Genomic DNA, 19,896 nt, shown 5'->3' on the forward strand with positions numbered 1-19,896 from the left:
CCAGGGTATAACTGTGTATAAGGGTACTAGGCTACAGAAGGGTACCATGGTATAACTGTGTATATATAGGTATCTAGGCTACAGAAGGGTACCAGGGTATAACTGTATATATAGGTACTAGGCTACAGAAGGGTACCAAGGTATAACTGTGTATATATAGGTATCTAGGCTACAGAAGGGTACCCGGGGTATTTGTTTCTACATACAGAATGGTGGGATTACAATATGCAGTAAAGAGATGTAACAGAAGTGCACATACAAGTGTTCTATTCTTTCCCTGGTCTCCACACAGCATTTAGAATTTAGAAGTACACGTAAAGAAGAAAATTTCAAGGATATCATCTTATTTGTTATGAGGAACACTAGGTTTCGGAGTATATCCTTACTCTTGTATCATTCACCGGATGAGTGTGTAGGATATACTTCGAAACGTGAAGGAATAAGGATATGCTTCCTTCGTAATAAGGAGTTGACATCCATAAAACCTTTTCTACAGTCCTTCACTGTCTCATCTGCATGTCTGAGCCTGACCAAAGCTACTTGTGCATTTCAGCCATGCTGGCCAACCGATCCTCATTGCTTACCAACCCTGCTGATCATTACTGCTTGAGGTGATGAGGAAAATAGACATTGTTATGTGTTTTGTTGTGTTGTTGATGTGTAAATAAGAAGCTAGTTTTGATATCATGTACATGTATGGCCCCACTATAGTCAAAAAGCTTTAAGGGTAATCTGGTGTTTATTGATGATCAAAATGGTTTATATGTTTAACTGAATAAAATTGCTTAAATACAACATTCTTTATCTGCATCCTGGTGTTATTTGTTGTGTTACAAGATGGAACCTGTGCTGGTTTGGGGATTCTTATAGTTCCAATGCTATCATCATCCTTGGCTAAAATTGTAGCATGTCAAGGATTACATGATCACATTTCAGTTTGTATCGACAGACCACAGACAATGCTTTTTTTTGCCCTAAAAGGACTTTGTTTTGCATCAGAGAGCTTGACAAAAATACACATAGACAACAACATATGATATGAAATTACTAAAAGATATAAAGCAATATAATCAAATGAATAAGGTGTTTAAATTTGCAATACTTTGAGGTACAAACTGGTTGCATATTAGTCCATAGTAGAATGGGGACAAACAGAAAATTATTGATCATAACTACATTTTACTGTGGCATTATTTTATACACACAACTGAGGAGTTCAAAACCTTTTAAAAAGCCACTTGTGACAAGGCAAGTTGCTTTAAGAAAGTTACTTGTCCTGACTAGTTTTCCACCTGCCCTGTGTGAGAAAACCAACAGTATAGTTGATGTTAAGGTTTACTGGACTGTTTTATCGAAAAGTGATACATTGCAAAGAAAGATAACCCTACTTTATTATCACTGCAAAATTTAATAGCTACATTTAGAGTAGGTGTGAAATGAAATCCAAGTTAATTTGCGGTATGAAACGGTAAGCGGAAATTATCTAGTAGTCCACGGACAAGAAAGAAACCATTATTTGATTGCCTGAAATGAAAACATGAAAATCAGCCAGTATTTTGGAAAAAGTTATCAAGGGATGTGGTTTTCACATGATCCTTTGTACTGTAGCACACTAGGAATTTAAGTTATTTCACATTAAATAGCCTAGTGTTTAAGATGTTCACTTGTCACGCCAATAAGAAAATCTGATTCTTTCATAGTATGAACATAAATCTGGCATAGTAATATGAAAGAATGAAATATTCTTTGACATTTTTGTGTGGTATACAAACATTATATGTTGTATTGATGGCTGATGATATGATATGGCAAACTTAAGTCTGGTTCCTTATCAGTAATATTGCATCTGGCGTGTGGGCTTGAATATTTTAATGGTGGATACAGAAATGGAGACTGGGGTGGGGGGAATGTGATGAAGAAGAATAACAGATTTTCTTTCTTTTCACTTTTGGTTTTACTTTGTGCCTTGAAAAGTGCGATCATTGCCTTGAAAAAAAACTTGTATTTAGAGGATGAGTATTTGTAGTGGAACCCATTATATCATGGCATGTTTGTTGCAGGTTACACAGCCCAGTTCACTCCACGACCAGGCAAAGTGCCCCAGGATATGGCCAGCAAGTTCAATGTGAGTACATCCTTATCTAGCTTCACGTGACACATGGCAAGTCTCACAACAAAACACACGCCACATAAAATCATTAACCTTCCACTTATAGGTAAAGATCAAAGTTGTAGGAGTTTCATTGTGCCTCACATTGTTATGTGAATCCTGTTGCTATCAGTTCTGATGCAAATAAAAAGTGGTAACTGCCTGCGACCAACATTTTTAAAAAATTTCAGATGTCACAGTAATTTGAGCACCACAGGGCAGGTTGAGTAGCCTACTGGTTAAAGTGTTTGCTTGCCATGCAGAACACTTGGGTTTTATTCCCCACACGGGCACAATGTGTGACGCCCATTCCTGCTGTCCCTGCCGTGATACTGCTGGAATATTGCTAAAAGTGGCGTACAACCATACTCACGTAAACTGCCTCTAAACCTGCACGCTGTCTTGGTACAGATGAACTTTTCTGGGACAAATACCTGCCACTGAAACCTTGATCAGCATAGCTACTGTAACTCACCCTTCAGTTGTCATCATTTTAGTGAAAAAAACATTTTTCATCTTCACTTCTAAGAACAGTACAGTATCCTTGTCATTTTTGAAATCGTAGAGCTGAAACTAGTTCATCCCCATGACTTTCTCATTAAACTTAGAGCAGGCAAACCTTGTATCCTGTAGAGAACCTGAAAGAGTTTAAACAATACGTTTAAGTTGACTCCTCATGAGGAGATGGATATGGTTGTTATGGAAACAAAACAGTTGTCATAAGTGCATGCTTTTTTACATATTGTGATTCATGAATATTGACTCCATTTGACCATCACCTTTCATTTGATTGGCACAGTGGCATTCTAGATACTTCCTGTAACAGTATCAAGCATTTCAACATTATACACTGTGACAAGGCTCATTGACTGAGATATCGTGACCATACTCTTAAATAATAAATCCATCGTCTACATCAGTCATTTAAGAACTTTACCATATTGTGCATGTGTGTGACGATTTTGGTGTGGTCTAAGCCCCACTAATACATCATTACATGCTTATATTGCTGTGTGCATGCTCCAGAAAATGTGACATTTCAAAATATAAACAGGAAGAATGTTAAGCTGCATTGGTTCAAAGAGTAAGCACCTGCTTGAACACCACATGATGGTTGGAATATGTGAAGATTTTTCATTGTGGAATTTTCTAAAATGTTTACATTTTGATGGGAACATGTATTTCTACCAAGTTTGTGCCGAATGAATGGTTGAATCGACGTCTGCCATGACTAAGAATCTGGAACACTGTTGTAAGAATTTGTTTAACACATGAACCTTTCTTGCTAACAGCTCAAACAAAGGATGTCAGTTCAATTTCTTGAACTATTGTTTAAGATACTGTAACCACAGGGAATATTCTTTTGATTTTAATGAATCTGAAAGATTCTTGAAAGTGCAGCATGAATGTATTAGCTAATGACATCCATGAAATCAAAGAAATATGTCCTGGAATGCAGACGGCAGCATCAAGTTTGATTTGGAGGACACGGCAGGTAAGACTTTCCCAACAACTGGTAATTACTGCTATAAGCATCTTGCCAAATAAAAAATATTTAATTTAAAGTCTCCTCTGCAAGTATTTGATGATGTATTTGCATGACGTTTTGTTAAAATTGAAGAAAGTATTTTTCAAAATAATTTTCAAGGAATCCTTTGTCTGAGCTGTTTGTGTTTTGATGTTGTCTTGTAGCAGAACTGATCATATTTTCTTTTCTTTTCTAGGAACATGACATCTATATGGTGAAAGAGGAGCCAGAATCATCGCCACCAGGCATGAGTGTTGCTATGACTTCCAGCAATTGTCCAATCAGTGAGCAGAAAAGAGACTTGACTGGTGTCACAAATTTTTCAAATGTTTTCCAGTCAAACAAGTCAGCATCCAGAATCGAGACGGCACCTAGTGACACCTCATTTGGACTTCACACCCAACAAGGCTACGTGGGAAATCAGGAGAGTATGATGAGCCACAAGAACTATAGGAAATCAACACATGCTACAAGGTCATATGAAGCCGATGGCCACCTGGTGGCAAGGTCAAATGTTGCCACAGCCAGACAATCTGTGAATCAAATGGATAGCATCCAGTCATCTTCAGGTTCCCATTATACATGCACGATTTGCTCTTTCACTCACATGGATGAGCCAGCTGTTCATAAACACATGAGATCAGTTCATTTCAAGCAAACTTACGTCTGTCCAATTTGCAAGCTGGTGTTTGCGTTTGACAAAGACTTGTCACACCATAAGAAGCAGACTCATGGAAGTGGCTTCGGATGTGAACAGTGTGGCAAAGTGTTCACGTTGAAGTGCAACTTGGTGGAGCACGTGAAGAGGATCCATGAACATGGAGTGAACGCCAGGCACTTCATGTGTCCCGTTGTCGGCTGTCTGAAGGCCTTCACTCGACCAAGCCATCTTAGAATACATATGACTCGCAACCATATCTCAGACCCATTGACACAGTTCTAGCATGTCTAATTCCTAATATATGCTAGACAAAACAATTCAGGAATCATGAATATTTTGGGGGTGCTTTCATTGTGGTCAAGATGTTTCTTGATAACATCCCGAAAACTATTCATTATTGCTTTTGATTTTATTCAGTAAAGTACTAATCTACAGCAAGGTGACATTTTGTATTTTCTTCAGTTTCAAGATCTGAAAGATAACAGTCAAAAGTCACAATCAGGTTGTAAAGCAAAAAAAAAGACAGTGGCAAGATTTATTTATGTTTACTTGATGATGCATTTGATGATTTAATGAAGATACAGGTACTCGTAAAAATGTAAGTCTATTAAATAAATAATTGACCAAATGGACATTTTCTGACCAAGAAAACCCCAGCTAAACAGCATGAAACAATAGCTTCAGTACTGTGTGAGAATATTCTAAATATATGTTCACCTATGTCCATTTTTGTCGTTACTCAGTATTCCTTCAGCTTGTCAGTTTATACATTTTATATTTTTTATGTGAATACCAGTGTTAAGTGTGAGATACTTTTCCACATGTTTTTCTGAAGAATGAATGACCGGAGCCTTGATTTTCAAAGCTCTCTTAGTGCTAAGATTGTCATAAGTTATTGTTAATGTATGGCATTGACTACTCTCTGAACGCTTAGAGGGTTTTGAAAATCTAAGCCCAGAGTTGTTTCATATTTACCTGTCCATGCTAGGTCCATTATTGTAAGGCTAAACCAGTCTTATTTTCTTCAGTTTTACTGTTTACTTTTTAAATGTTTGATACGAAACTACATCTTAAGGGGTCATGTAATGTATTGATTTTCCAGTGTCTAAAAATGTCTACATTATCGCGGGTTTCGGGTGTGCACATGGTCTCATTTTACGACAGTTTTGGTTTGAAAAAAGATATTCCATCATGCTGTTGACAGATATCAACCGGATCAATCGGATATTGAAAATAGTTTATGAGGCAGTGATTACACAATGCCATTTAGAATGTGGTCAAATGTAGCATGTTATTATTGGAGTTACACCTTCTCAATTAAGTACAGGTTCCAGTACTTCCTGAGTTTAGTCCCATCCCGGATTTGAACCCACATCTTCGAGTCGGACATCTAATCGCCATCACTGCAGCATCCGTGGCTTATTAAAAAAGTGTAGCCCAAATATAACATTGTGAAGTAACTGTGTTTGGTATTTCATGGACACATATCTTAGGATTGCTCAGGTTAGATGAGGTTGTGGAACCTTTGTGCAATTGTCCAACCTTTGTGCAAGTCTTCAAGGTTTCAAACATGTTGGTACAGTTGGTTTACTTTTTTGTCTCGAAATGTTTGTTGTCTGCTGACACAAGGAAATAAATATATTTTGTACTTCTGTGTTTTGTTGTTGAAGCTCTGAGACAAGTCAATGAGTGAGCTGATTACATGGTTGTTCTGGCATCTCTCTGTTTTGTTTTCTTCACATTCACAAGATGACACATGAGGCAATATAAAAAATACGCTTGTTTCTCATCAAACAAAATGAGTCAGATTTTACTTTTACTTTTTATTGTATGTCCAAAAGCCCTTGACTTTTGTGGAAATCCAAATCAAGAAGTGTAAAAAAATGAGATTCATATTGAATGTTTGGGTTTGACAGTGAAAAGATGAGAAACAAGAATATTTTTAAACATAATTTCTGGATTTGTTAGCATTTCACCTCTTGAAGAAATTATTAACACTGACAAGTTTCAAAATAATTTCAACATCTATATTTCTTACCAAATTTGAACCTGCTTTGTATCAAGATTACAGGGGAAGGATGCATTGTCTCTTACAGTGACAAATATAGGGTCCAAGGTTGTAAAGCTGTAGTCTGTCTCCAGCAGGAACACCTGGTTTTGCATCAATGATTCTACAAAACATACCTGTCTTATTCTGTTAGGTTCAGTCCCTGACAGAGAAGTCTAGTTCTCAGAAATGTTTCACAGGTTCTTCAGCTTGACCTGATCAAGTGAATACTAATGCATTGCATGACCGTGTCACAACTGGTTGGGTCTATTATTGTGAAGGGGTGCGCCTTTGTCAGGTGATTGTCAGTATGTCCGTACAGCTGAGACAATTTCGCGGTTTGACACCTCCGTGTTGAGAAATCGTCAACAATGTCCAAACTTTCTTTTAACAATTACCTACAGATGGTTTAATGTTTCGTATTCAAGCTTTTGGGCTGTAAGGTGCAGCAGTGAATAGGTTTCGGAAAGTAACTGACTTTACGTTGTAAAGTTAGTAAACCAACTTAGATAGCGAATGACTGTACAGTATGAAATGATTGTTTTTTAGAAGAGTTGTTTTCCAGATCAAGTTCTTTAACGAATCCATGTATCAAGTCTTTGAATGTCATTTAGAAGTGAAAATACATAAGAATGAAGATTTTTATGGATATCAACTTCTTTATGAGAGAACACAACGTTTCGGAGTTAATGCTTACTCCTTCATCAGGTGATCACCTGATGAAGGAGTAAGCATTAACTCCGAAACGTTGTGTTCTCTCATAAAGAAGTTGATATCCATAAAAATCTTCATTCTTATGAATCCATGTATGCATGTTCCGTACGAATGCAACAACAAGAGCATTCTCTGCTCTCCTATTTAATGAAGTTAACGTGACCAGTTTGTGCCTTTTGAGCTCTCGTGTTATGCATATGTAAAGCAGCTCAGCTCAAGCTGAACAACCTGTAGGTTGTGGTTGCAATTTGTTGTGCAGAGTTACTTCCCTTCGACATGCCAGACGAATATTATGGTGTATTTGAATTGACTTTTGACTTGTATTTTGACTAGTGGAAAATTAGTCAGGACACGTTACTTTCTTGAAGTCTCTTGCACTATTGCAAGTGGCTTTTCAAAATGTTTTTCAACTCCTGCAGCTTTGTATTGACTGTGTGTTGATTTCTTCTCATCATTCTTGGGATCCACTTGCAACTTGAGAACTTAACCTCCCAGTCAGTGTCATGCTGCTAATATTGAGACAGCAAGGAGTACACAACAATCTTCTGGTTTGATTTAATACATATAAAAAAGAATAGATGTGAAATGAAACTCTACTTCTGTGTCAAAGTAGGCTCAGAATAAAGTGATCTCAAGCTCGTTAGCCAGAGAATTTCTTTGTTAGCAATTTACAGAAATGTAATGGCATAAGTATGTTACCAGTAATATTTTGGGTAGTAAGTGAATTGTAAACAGCCCTTGCGATTAGAAGGATGAATCACATCCCAAATGTGTAGATCAAGGCTTGTGTTATTGATCATTGGTTTCTCTGGTCCAGACTTTATTATTTACAGACTGCTGCCATATAGCAGGTATATTGCAGTGTTAAACAAAGAATGAACCAACCAGCTACAATACCTTATTAAACTGTTACATGAATCAGATTTTCAAACCTCTAGAACTCATATTGATATATATATAGAGACACTCTGGTGAGATTCTTCCTGCACAATGCAGGTATTATCCTTGAAGGAATCAACATGAACATCGACCACCTGATACTTTCATGGCATGAAAGATGCTCTGTAACGACTTCAAAAAGATTTGGGTAGACCATAACTCTTTCAAAGTACAAGTGAGTGAGTGAGTGAGTTTAGTTTTACACCAGACTGAGCAATATGCCAGCTTTATCGCGGTGGTCTGTAAATAACCGTATCTGGACCAGACAATCTAGTGGTCAACAGCACGAGCATTGATCTGCACAATTGTGAAACGACATGTCAACAAAGTCAGTGAGCCTGACGGCCAGATCCTGTTAGCCTCCTCTTTCGATGAGCTTGGGTTACTGAAGATCAATTTCAACCCAGACCTTCACAGGTCCTAAGCATGATGAAAATATGACACCATTACTGTGTGTGATGTATAAACTTCACCGGGTGAAATGCAGTGCTTAATACAGAAAAGCATTAGAAGCACTTTTTATGTAGTTCCTAGGTTGAAGGGGAGATAGGTCACATAAGAATATGCTTTGAATTCTATTTGAAACTTATGGCTCAAGGTATGGACGTGAAAAGACTTCCTGATCATTCTTGACAGTGTTTTTGCCAAAATCTTGATGATACATGATTTATTCATTCTTCTCCCACATTGTCAAGGTCTCTCACACCCTTCTCTCAAAGTATATACTCGCCTCTAAGTCCTCAACTACTAAACACCTCTCTCCTTCCACTTCAATTTCTCTCTGAGTAATTTTAATTGAAATTCATTCAATAAGAGACTTATGTGTGAGTATATACTTAACATGACAATTTTGGTGTATCAATTCCAAAGTAAAACATTTTGTGAAGGAAAGTTAAAATTTGAGACGTTTTGACCATCCAGGAAGATCAGCTGATCATCTTGAAGATTTACAAATTTTGGGTAAGTAGATTCTCCTTGTCTTATGCTATATGTTTGAAATCAAAAGTACATACTCACATATTGTCTCTATGTTGAAGATATTGTAATTGACCTGATCCAATTTTTTCTTTCCTTATTTAATGTTCTTTTAAGAAATTCTTTTCACAAAATGCTCTTGCATGAAACATTCTTTTTTGCTGCTATGGATGAAAAAACATCATTTAATATTTCAGCCATGGAAAACATGATTTCTGGTTTTGAAAATACTTAACAGCCATTGGTCATTTGCTGTTGTGAGAGAGGGACCGCGGGGTAGTCTAGTGGTTATAAGCATTTGCTTGTCAAGCCGAAGACCCGGGTTCGATTCCCAACATGGGTACAATATGTGAAGCCCTTTTCTAGTTTTTCCAGCTGTGATACTGCTGGAATATTGCTAAAACAAATTTGCTAACTCTCTGTTTTGAGAGCCAGAAGTTGTTATATGTTTACGGATGTTGCTGCACTGGAGTAACATGTGTCTGTTGTTCCAGGTGGTGGTTGACCCCGAGTGGGAGGACGGCATGAAGCTGGAGGAGGGAATGTACTACAGAGGACATTACCTAGAGATGATTCCACCCACCAGCAAGAAACGGAAGCCACAAAAACGTTGTCGTGTTTGTTACTCTCAGGGCCGGCGGAGGAAAGAGTCACGGTACCAGTGTGGGTCGTGTCCAGAAAAGCCTGGACTCTGTCTTGCACCTTGCATGCAGATCTACCACGACCAGCGGGACATCCAAGTGCTGGATGCCACCATCATGGGGTGATGGACAGTTCATTCTGAGTAGGGGAAGATGGTGGTGCAAGTCAGGTCCATGCTTCTAGGAAGAGGGTGAAAGGAGGGCAGGTCCCATGCTTGTAGGAGTAAGGTGAAAAGAGGAGGATGAAAACAGGCAGGTCCCATGCCTGTAGGAGTAAGGTGAAAAGAGGTGGGTACATGCTTATAGGAGGAAGGTGAAAAGAAGCAAGTCCTTTCTTCATGGAGGAGGGTGAAAAGACGCAGGTCCATGCTTCTTGGAGGAGGGTCAAAAGACGCAGGCCAATGCTTCATGGAGGAGGGTCAAAAGACGCAGGTCCATGTTTCATGGAGGAGGGTGAAAAGACGCAGGTCCATGTTTCATGGAGGAGGGTGAAAAGACGCAGGTCCATGTTTCATGGAGGAGGGTGAAAAGACGCAGGTCCATGTTTCATGGAGGAGGGTGAAAAGACGCAGGCCCATGTTTCATGGAGGAGGGTGAAAAGACGCAGGCCCATACTTCATGGAGGAGGGTGAAAAGACGCAGGTCCATGCTTCTTGGAGGAGGGTCAAAAGACGCAGGCCAATGCTTCATGGAGGAGGGTGAAAAGACGCAGGTCCATGCTTCATGGAGGAGGGTGAAAAGACGCAGGTCCATGTTTCATGGAGGAGGGTGAAAAGACGCAGGCCCATACTTCATGGAGGAGGGTGAAAAGACGCAGGCCCATGTTTCATGGAGGAGGGTGAAAAGACGCAGGTCCATGCTTCATGGAGGAGGGTCAAAAGACGCAGGCCCATACTTCATGGAGGAGGGTGAAAAGACGCAGGCCCATACTTCATGGAGGAGGGTGAAAAGACGCAGGTCCATGCTTCTTGGAGGAGGGTCAAAAGACGCAGGCCAATGCTTCATGGAGGAGGGTGAAAAGACGCAGGTCCATGCTTCATGGAGGAGGGTCAAAAGACGCAGGTCCATGTTTCATGGAGGAGGGTGAAAAGACGCAGGCCCATACTTCATGGAGGAGGGTGAAAAGACGCAGGCCCATACTTCATGGAGGAGGGTGAAAAGACGCAGGTCCATGCTTCTTGGAGGAGGGTCAAAAGACGCAGGCCAATGCTTCATGGAGGAGGGTGAAAAGACGCAGGTCCATGCTTCTTGGAGGAGGGTCAAAAGACGCAGGTCCATGCTTCATGGAGGAGGGTGAAAAGACGCAGGTCCATACTTCATGGAGGAGGGTGAAAAGACGCAGGCCCATACTTCATGGAGGAGGGTGAAAAGACGCAGGCCCATGCTTCATGGAGGAGGGTGAAAAGACGCAGGCCCATACTTCATGGAGGAGGGTGAAAAGACGCAGGTCCATGCTTCATGGAGGAGGGTGAAAAGACGCAGGCCCATACTTCATGGAGGAGGGTGAAAAGACGCAGGCCCATACTTCATGGAGGAGGGTGAAAAGACGCAGGCCCATGCTTCATGGAGGAGGGTGAAAAGACGCAGGCCCATGCTTCATGGAGGAGGGTGAAAAGACGCAGGCCCATGTTTCATGGAGGGGGTGATAAGAGGCAAGTCCATGCTTGTAGGAGTAAGGTGAAAAGAGAGTGGTCCATGCGTCTAGGAGGAGGGTGAATAGAGGCAGGTCCCATGCTTCTTGGAGGAGGGTGAAATTAGGATGGTCTATGCTTCTAAGAGGATGTGAGGGAGGGACAGCTCCATGCCTCTGGGAAAAGGGCGAGGTGCATGTTCATGCTTGTAGGAAGACAAGGCTGAAAAGAGATGGGTCCATGCTTCTGGGAGCAGGGCAAAATGAAGCTAGTCTTTTCCTCTGAGAAAGCTGTGGTGAAAAATAACAGGTTTGTGCTTCCAGGATGATCAGGATAAAATGAAATGGTGATAATGATTTACATGTCCATGCTTCTTGAAAGGGTAGAAGAAGAAAAAGAAGAAGCAGGTCTATGATTAAGGATTGTCCTCTCTGAGCATAAAGGAATGATTTTGAAATTAATACATGTAATATTTGAAGTTTTAGCATCAAATGTTGGTGGTTTTGTGCTAGTATTGTAGATGGAGGAAAGAGTTGGTGTTGAAGTCGATGAGGGGGAAGGGTTTGGCACGATATAGATGCTGTTGTTGGGGATGCTGCTGGAGATGTTTGCTGGAGATGTAGGGAGGAGAAGCTGTAGGCCAGACACTCCATATAGCGGTACGATCACTCTACTATTGTAACTTCTCCATGTGGTATATACACATAAATCCCCGGTTGATATTACTGGAAGTTCCATTATGTACTGCACACATTTACTCATTCTTTTCCCACAGTGGTTACTTGTCACATCTTCCTACGTAACCTCTGTTCTAATACGACCCTTTCATGGTGTGAGTGTTCAAGACTCGTGATTGGAGGCAGTCAGATTTAGTAGTGCAATCAGCGACCTTGTTTCAAAACCGATCATTCAAAAGATCTTGGTAATTTCCGGATGCATCATGAAAACTAAAACCTCTTCCCGAGCGCGATACTGAGATGTTTCTTCTAGACAGAACTCAGTCATGCCATTTTTGTTTCTCCACATTGCTTGCATTTGTCAAGTTGAATCTAAGTCGATGTAACACATGTTCTGATTGGACAGAAAAAAGGGAGATAAATCTATGGCCGCACTAGAACAGAGGTTCGAAGGAAGATATGACAAGTAACCTCTGTGGGAAGAGCATGACATTTATTTAATGTGTGTCCTTTCTTCTGAGAAATCCATTTTGTTTGTATGTTTAAGCAAAGGAATGTGCAATGGTGGTGCCAGTTTGACCACAGTATATGGAGAGTTTTAGGATGAGACTTTTTATTGAAATTTCCATATCTATCATGCATGAAGTTGCTGAATAGCTACCTCTTGTCAAAACATTGATGTCTTGACATTTTTTCTCACCAATACCAGTTCTATTTTTTGTATTTTGTTTTGCAAAACTGTTTCAATGACCCATATTGGTTGCATATCAGCGAAATCACATGAAATAAATCAGTGAGAGAGTGATGATTGAGGTTAGGTTTATGCGGCACTCAGCAATATTCAAGCTATATGGCGGCGGTCTGTAAATAATCGAGTCAGGACCAGACATTCGAGTGGTCAACAATGTGAGCATCGATCTACAGTTGAGATACAATGACATGTGTCAACTAAGTCAGCAAGCCTAGCCACCCGATTGCCTCTTACGACAAGCATGGGTTGTTGAAGACCAGATCTAAGCTGGATGTTAGTGAGCCTCAAATTAGATCACCATTATATAATAGTTTCGAGTCACAAATGTGAAACCCTATAGTATTGGCTTGTTATCTCGTACACATAATAATCTTCATCTGTTAACACATGTATGTCATTACTTTGAAATGTTTTTTTTCTTTGTTTTTTTTATTTTTAAATCCTGAGCAAGACATAATACATAAGTCATATTTTCATTCAACTTACATCATTTGAAATCCAGTTTTTTTCTGTATGTTATATCTGTTGTGCTTCCCATGTTTTGAATTGGAAATGGATACCACATTCATGGTCAAGTTTTAAAAATATGGGTAGTAATGTTTAGATTGTAAATATTTTGTTCAACGATGGCTTGAGCAAGATGGCTGATCATATTTTGATGTCAGAATAAGTATTGGTAAGACAAATCCTTATATTGTTTACAAAGAGAAATAAATTTTCCTAGAATACAATTGTTGTGTTATTTTTAGTGAACAATGGAAGGATATAGAATTGGTTGCCTCACTGTACAGGTATGGTCAGTTTTGGACAACACTCTGTACTCAGATTGAATGAATGGGTCCCATGTTGCCACCAATTTCTGAACCAGATCAACATGGTCAGTTTTGCAGTAACACATGATCGGATTTTGTAACTGTCATCTCAGGAATGTTCCTACGTCAAAATCAAAATGTCACACATTTTTTAGAACATTTTGGTCTATATTATATATATCGGGACATACGCCTTGACTTTAGCTCCCTTTTCATGCGAGGCAATAAAAGACTTAGTATCTTTTATGACTTACCTGAAATTGATAATTGAAACTTTAACACAAACATCTTCAAAACAGTACACTTGCCATCACTGGAATGTAAACAGTTGCTTCATACATTGAAAACCCATACACTGTTGTAAGTATCTTTTGAGGATATGCTCATAAACTGATGTTGTTGAGAGTTACCTGCCTTATTTCCCCTAACATCTAAATGTGTCTCAGTTGAACTTGAGAGTTACCTCCCATATTTACCTACCAGCTAAATGTGATTATAGATTGTAATAAATTAGTTACTTCCCTTATTTTTTTACCACCTTAAAATGTTTGTAAATTGTAATAAATGAATTACCTCCCTTATTTTCCTGACAGCTAAATGTGTTTAGAGATAGTAATAAATGAGTTACCTCCCTTATTTCTCTAACAGCTAAATGTGTTTAGAGATTGTAATAAATGAGTTGCCTCCTTTATTTCCCGAACCCTAAAATATGTTTATGAGTCGAAATTGCTGAGTTACCTCCCTCATTTTCCTGTCGTCAGCAAAATTATGTCCAATAATATAAATAGTTGTGCACTGTGTGATTAAAGGGATAGACATCATCCCATCACAGAACTATTTTAATAGTTACTCCTGAATTACATGTGTATCATATGATTGCTCTTAACTACACCAACAGTTGACTTGCTCCTTGTAATCATCGTTATTAATCTCACAGATGAAATGCAAATTAATAAATGCTTGCATGCCATCTGATGGGATACTGTTGACATTGTTTTTATCTTGGAATAAGTATATGTGTTGGAAGTTTCAACACCTTGTGACAATCATTTACAAGGATGTTTGTTGGATTGCCATGAATTTATAAATGGGGCATGTGTGTTTCATTCTTTGAAGTCAAATAAGGTTGTGGATGGTCCCTTGACAGACATATTTAACAATTTGAACAGAATTGTTGAGCAATTTTCCATGGATTTATGTGAAATATTGTTCAATTTCTGAGACTGCTATACATTGAGTTGTCCATGACTCACTGACCGCTGTCTGTTTACCTGATGTACACATGGTTTGCAGTGCAGAGTATTAATCTGTTCTATTGTCCCCAATGTAGCATATGTGGCCCACTCCATTTCATCCTCGTATATTTCGGCCGGTGTTTAGCAGAAGAAGGCGACCCCTCGTATTTGAGGTTCCCACTTATCTGACATACCCCACAGGTGAGTACTGGTGTCAGAATAACTGTTGTACAAAGCATACACGTCAGTGTCAGGGTATCTCATGGCAGGGGTGTAACATTGATGGCGTAAATATAAGTATCAGGGTATCACATGGTAGGGATATAGTGATAGTAGCGTAAATGTCAATGTATAGGGGCCATAATGGCATGTTATATAATGGTCACAATACAATTTAAGATCAAATATATTAAATATAGTCAGAACATTCACAGTATATATGTCAATATCAGGGATATTCCATAATTCAGGATATAACAATAATAATATACATGTAACATTAATAGGGAACCTCTAAAAGTTAGGGACAGTGTATATAGTGGAACATCAGGGATATCACATGAAGCAGGAGACAACATTTATAGCATGTATTTTAGAGCCAAGGACTGTTTATAGTGGAATATAGCATAGATAGCATACATATCAACATCAGGGATGTTACATAAAGCAGGATACAACATTTATAGCGTATGTCAGCATCAGGGATACCACATAAAGTGGGATATAACATTAATAGCATACATGTCAACGGTAGGGATAGTACACGAAGTGGGATGTAACATTAATAGTGTATGTCAGCATCAGGGATACCACATTAAGTGGGATATAACATTAATAGCATACATGTCAACAGTAGGGATAGTACACGAAGTGGGATGTAACATATATAGTGTACGTCAGCATCAGGGATACCACATAAAGTGGGATATAACATTAATAGCTTACATGTCAACAGTAGGGATAGTACACGAAGTGGGATGTAGCATATATAGTGTACATCAGCATTAGGGATACCACATAAAGTGGGATATAACATTAATAGCATACATGTCAACGGTAGGGATAGTACACGAAGTGGGATGTAACATTAATAGCGTATGTCAGCATCAGGGATACCACATTAAGTGGGATATAACATTAATAGCATACATGTCAACAGTAGGGATAGTACACAAAGTGGGATGTAACATATATAGTGTACATCAGCATCAGGGATACCACATTAAGTGGGATATAACATTAATAGCTTACATGTCAACAGTAGGGATAGTACACGAAGTGGGATGTAACATTAATAGCGCATGTCAGCATGAGGGATACCTAATTAAGTGGGATATAACATTAATAGCATACATGCCAACAGTAGGGATAGTACACGAAGTGGGATGTAACATTAATAGCGTATGTCAGCATGAGGGATACCACATTAAGTGGGATATAACAATAATAGCATACATGTCAACAGTAGGGATAGTACACGAAGTGGGATGTAACGTTAATAGCGTACGTCAGCATCAGGGATATCGCATTAAGTGGGATATAACATTAATGGCATACATGTCAACAGTAGGGATAGGACACGAAGTGGCATCTAACATTAATAGCGTATGTCAGCATCAGGGACACCACATTAAGTGGGATATAACATTAATAGCATACATGTCAACAGTAGGGATAGTACACGAAGTGGGATGTAACATTAATAGCGCATGTCAGCATGAGGGATACCACATTAAGTGGGATATAACATTAATAGCATACATGTCAACAGTAGGGATAGTACACGAAGTGGGATGTAACATGTATAGTGTACATCAGCATCAGGGATACCACATAAAGTGGGATATAACATTAATAGCATACATGTCAACAGTAGGGATAGTACACGAAGTGGGATGTAACATTAATAGCGTATGTCAGCATGAGGGATACCTAATTAAGTGGGATATAACATTAATAGCATACATGTCAACAGTAGGGATAGTACACGAAGTGGGATGTAACATTAATAGCGTATGTCAGCATCAGGGATACCACATTAAGTGGGATATAACATTAATAGCATACATGTCAACAGTAGGGATAGTACACGAAGTGGGATGTAACATATATAGTGTACATCAGCATCAGGGATACCACATAAAGTGGGATATAACATTAATAGCATACATGTCAACAGTAGGGATAGTACACGAAGTGGGATGTAACATATATAGTATACGTCAGCATCAGGGACACCACATTAAGTGGGATATAACATTAATAGCATACATGTCAATATCAGGGATATTACATAAACCATGATATAACGTTAATAGCATACATATAAATGTCAGAGACAGTACATAAAGCAGGATGTCATGTTTATAGCTTCTGCATCAGTATTGGGAATATGACAGGCAACATTGTGTATCCTATCTGTGCACAAAACAGCTACTTTTTACCTGGAACCATCTCATGCCATTTCACACTGTAGCAATATCATTTACTTAAAGGTTTTTATGACACCGTATGTATTTTGTCTCAAGTTTATACAAACTTTAAAAGGGTCCACTACAATTTTAAGAAAATTTTGTTTCAAGCATGTGTATATAAACAGCAAAATTTATTACTGGTATATGAATATTTATTCTTAATTTTTCTAAATTTTGTGTGATTTCCTGTTTATGTAAGAGTAGATTCATAATTTCTTAAAGCTGAAAAAACATCATGTATAGTTTATTCAGTGTAAGCAGTAGAAAAGTCAAAAGTGCTGTGGTATTTTAATACCCAAATATGGTAAACAGCTGTTGTGTTGTATTAAACAAGGCATTAATTGTCAATATTGAAAACAATTGAATGTAAAACTGTGTTAAAGACAAGACAGGGTGCAGTGTGACCCAGATCCTCACAGTTAAGGGGTATGTCAGCTAAGTTACCCTTCAGACTTGGCAAACATTTTCAGATTTCAGCCTTTTTTCTTTCCAAATTTGCATGTACTTCTGTATTTTCAACCTATAAGGGAATCCAGTCTCACCTACTGTATGTTTCTCTGTCTGCATGACCTTGACCTCTTCCCTTGGATTGCAAGCTAGTTTAGCTTCTTGAGTTTGTCGATCAGTGCCTTTCCTAATCTTCAGATTTTTGTTTTCATTATTTTTGTTTGATATAACCTTGAGTGCTGAATTTTCTTTGACTAACTGATTAACAAATCATAATCAAATGTAGTCTCATTTCTCTTTTATCTTTGAGAAGACAATGCCAACTTATCATTATTGCACAGCTATTCTCTTACAAATTTATCATCAAAGGAAAATTATGTTTGGAAAGAAATGATCAAGTATGAAATTCACTTGTTGGTTGATGTGGAATGTATAGAAAAGTTTAGATATGGGTGAAAAAAATCTTTCAGATTTAATATATGAAGTCCCTGGTGAATTAAATTCTGTTTATTCTGTATTTATAAGAAGTAACCTCAATTGTACTATAGGCCATGTGGCCTGTATTACTGAATAAAGTGACTGTCTGTCTGTCTCTATATTCTGTTAATGATCTGAGGGAGGAGGATTAAGTTGCATGCATTTAGGAAACTGACATTTTACAATGTTGATATTTCATACAACTAGCAGTCACAGTAGCAGATATTAATGCAGTATAAATATGGTTTTGCTCCATTTTTTAGTAGGCTGCAGTGTTATAACTTCCCACATGGGATGTACTTGTAGCTGTAAAATAATTTTTGTTTAGCAAGTATATATATTTTGAGGGAGTCGGAAGACATGAATTTATTTTACACATCTATGCCAGTAATATTTACCAATGAGTCTTGTAGGATCATGTCATGAAATGGTCATCTTAACCATTTTGCCAAACCAAAAGAGTTTAAATTTTATAGCAATTTGAACTGGTTTTGTTCCTTGTTGAAGTTGTTAGTTCTAATGGAAGTTTGTCATATTGCAGACAAGCAGAGAAGAAATGGATTATCGGGAAATGCGAGTATTTGTCCCATTGGACCGATCAGGAGAAGATCACATTATGGAGGAAGTACCCCCAACAGAGAGAACCCCCCGAGCGAGGAAGAGATGTCGGGTGTGCTATGCGCGGGGGAAGCGCCGAGACAGTCGGTATCAGTGTGCTACCTGTGTAGACAAGCCCGGGCTCTGCATCACCCCATGTATGGAAGTTTACCACAGTGCTACCAACTTTGACCGACGTGGTGGCAAAATGTTCTCCGCCAATTTCCCTGACGCAGGAATAAGTTGAAACGAGTGTTGAACATCTATGTGACTGTGATTTTGAAGTTTTTTATCGTTTCGTACTGGCCAAGTTTGAGTTTTTAAGCTCAATATGCTGCACTGCTTGAAACTGCATATGAATATGCTTGCTTTTAGGTTTATATTGATTTGTGTACATGATGGTTTAGCTGAACATACTACTACCATTGTAACCGTATTGCTAGAGATTTAGGCTCTTTCGTACAAAATATGATGATGACTCATCCTGTTTGTAACAACTGTCAAATTTTTTTTCTTCAGCGATTTGTAATTTTAATCTTCATGGTTTTAGATATATATTTATGTAGACAGAACATATACAGGGTATTAAGTGACTTGTAGATGGCATTTAGATGCCCAGTTATCATATTCTTATCATGATGTACGTCAGCATGAGATTGTCAAAGGGCAAATTTTATTAAACATTTGCTGGATTTTTTAGGTATTAGTTATAGCATCGCTAAGATAATTTATTACATTAAACCATCAGGGACACAAGTTCAAGAAAAAAAGAAAACACCTTGGATAATTCAGGTGAAAAAGAAAGAAATTTACTTCCCACATTTCAAACAAACCAGCATTTAAAAAGGAATTCCTAAATTGATGCTGGTCCATAAGTCTGTGACTAGTAAATTTGACAAATGAAATGCAATGATTGATAGTATTTGAGAGCTGTCATTCTGAACCAGATTTCAGTGCTTCAAATTTACAGAATTCCGCACCTGAAAAAAAACTTATAGAAAAATTACAGATACATTTATCACTGAACAATTAACTCCAGCTACACACTCTGGAAACCACCATAGCGACGTTTTGTATGGTTTTACGTCCTTATTGTTTGCAATGTAGCATTTTGGGACTACTTCTTTGTGTTGTAAATATT

General features: G+C 38.4%; 1 protein-coding gene across 4 annotated transcripts in view; it reads left to right on the top strand.

Moving 5' to 3' along the window:
• Positions 1-19,530, top strand: part of LOC137265589 (uncharacterized) — a 45,109-nt gene extending 25,579 nt beyond the window's left edge. Inside the window, exons 4-5 of one of the 4 annotated variants that reach the window (XM_067801014.1) lie at positions 2,061-2,125; positions 18,700-19,530. In XM_067801014.1, the coding sequence (XP_067657115.1) occupies positions 2,061-2,125; positions 18,700-19,002 (368 nt within the window). In that variant the 3' untranslated portion in view covers positions 19,003-19,530. Of the gene's footprint in view, positions 1-2,060; positions 2,126-3,873; positions 5,987-9,507; positions 9,809-18,699 lie in introns of those variants that run through there. The other 3 variants (XM_067801015.1, XM_067801012.1, XM_067801013.1) reach the window with 3 other exon arrangements.
• The last annotated feature ends 366 nt before the right edge of the window (positions 19,531-19,896 follow it).

Source organism: Haliotis asinina, chromosome 15 (assembly GCF_037392515.1).
Source record: "Haliotis asinina isolate JCU_RB_2024 chromosome 15, JCU_Hal_asi_v2, whole genome shotgun sequence".
NCBI lineage: Eukaryota > Metazoa > Mollusca > Gastropoda > Lepetellida > Haliotidae > Haliotis > Haliotis asinina.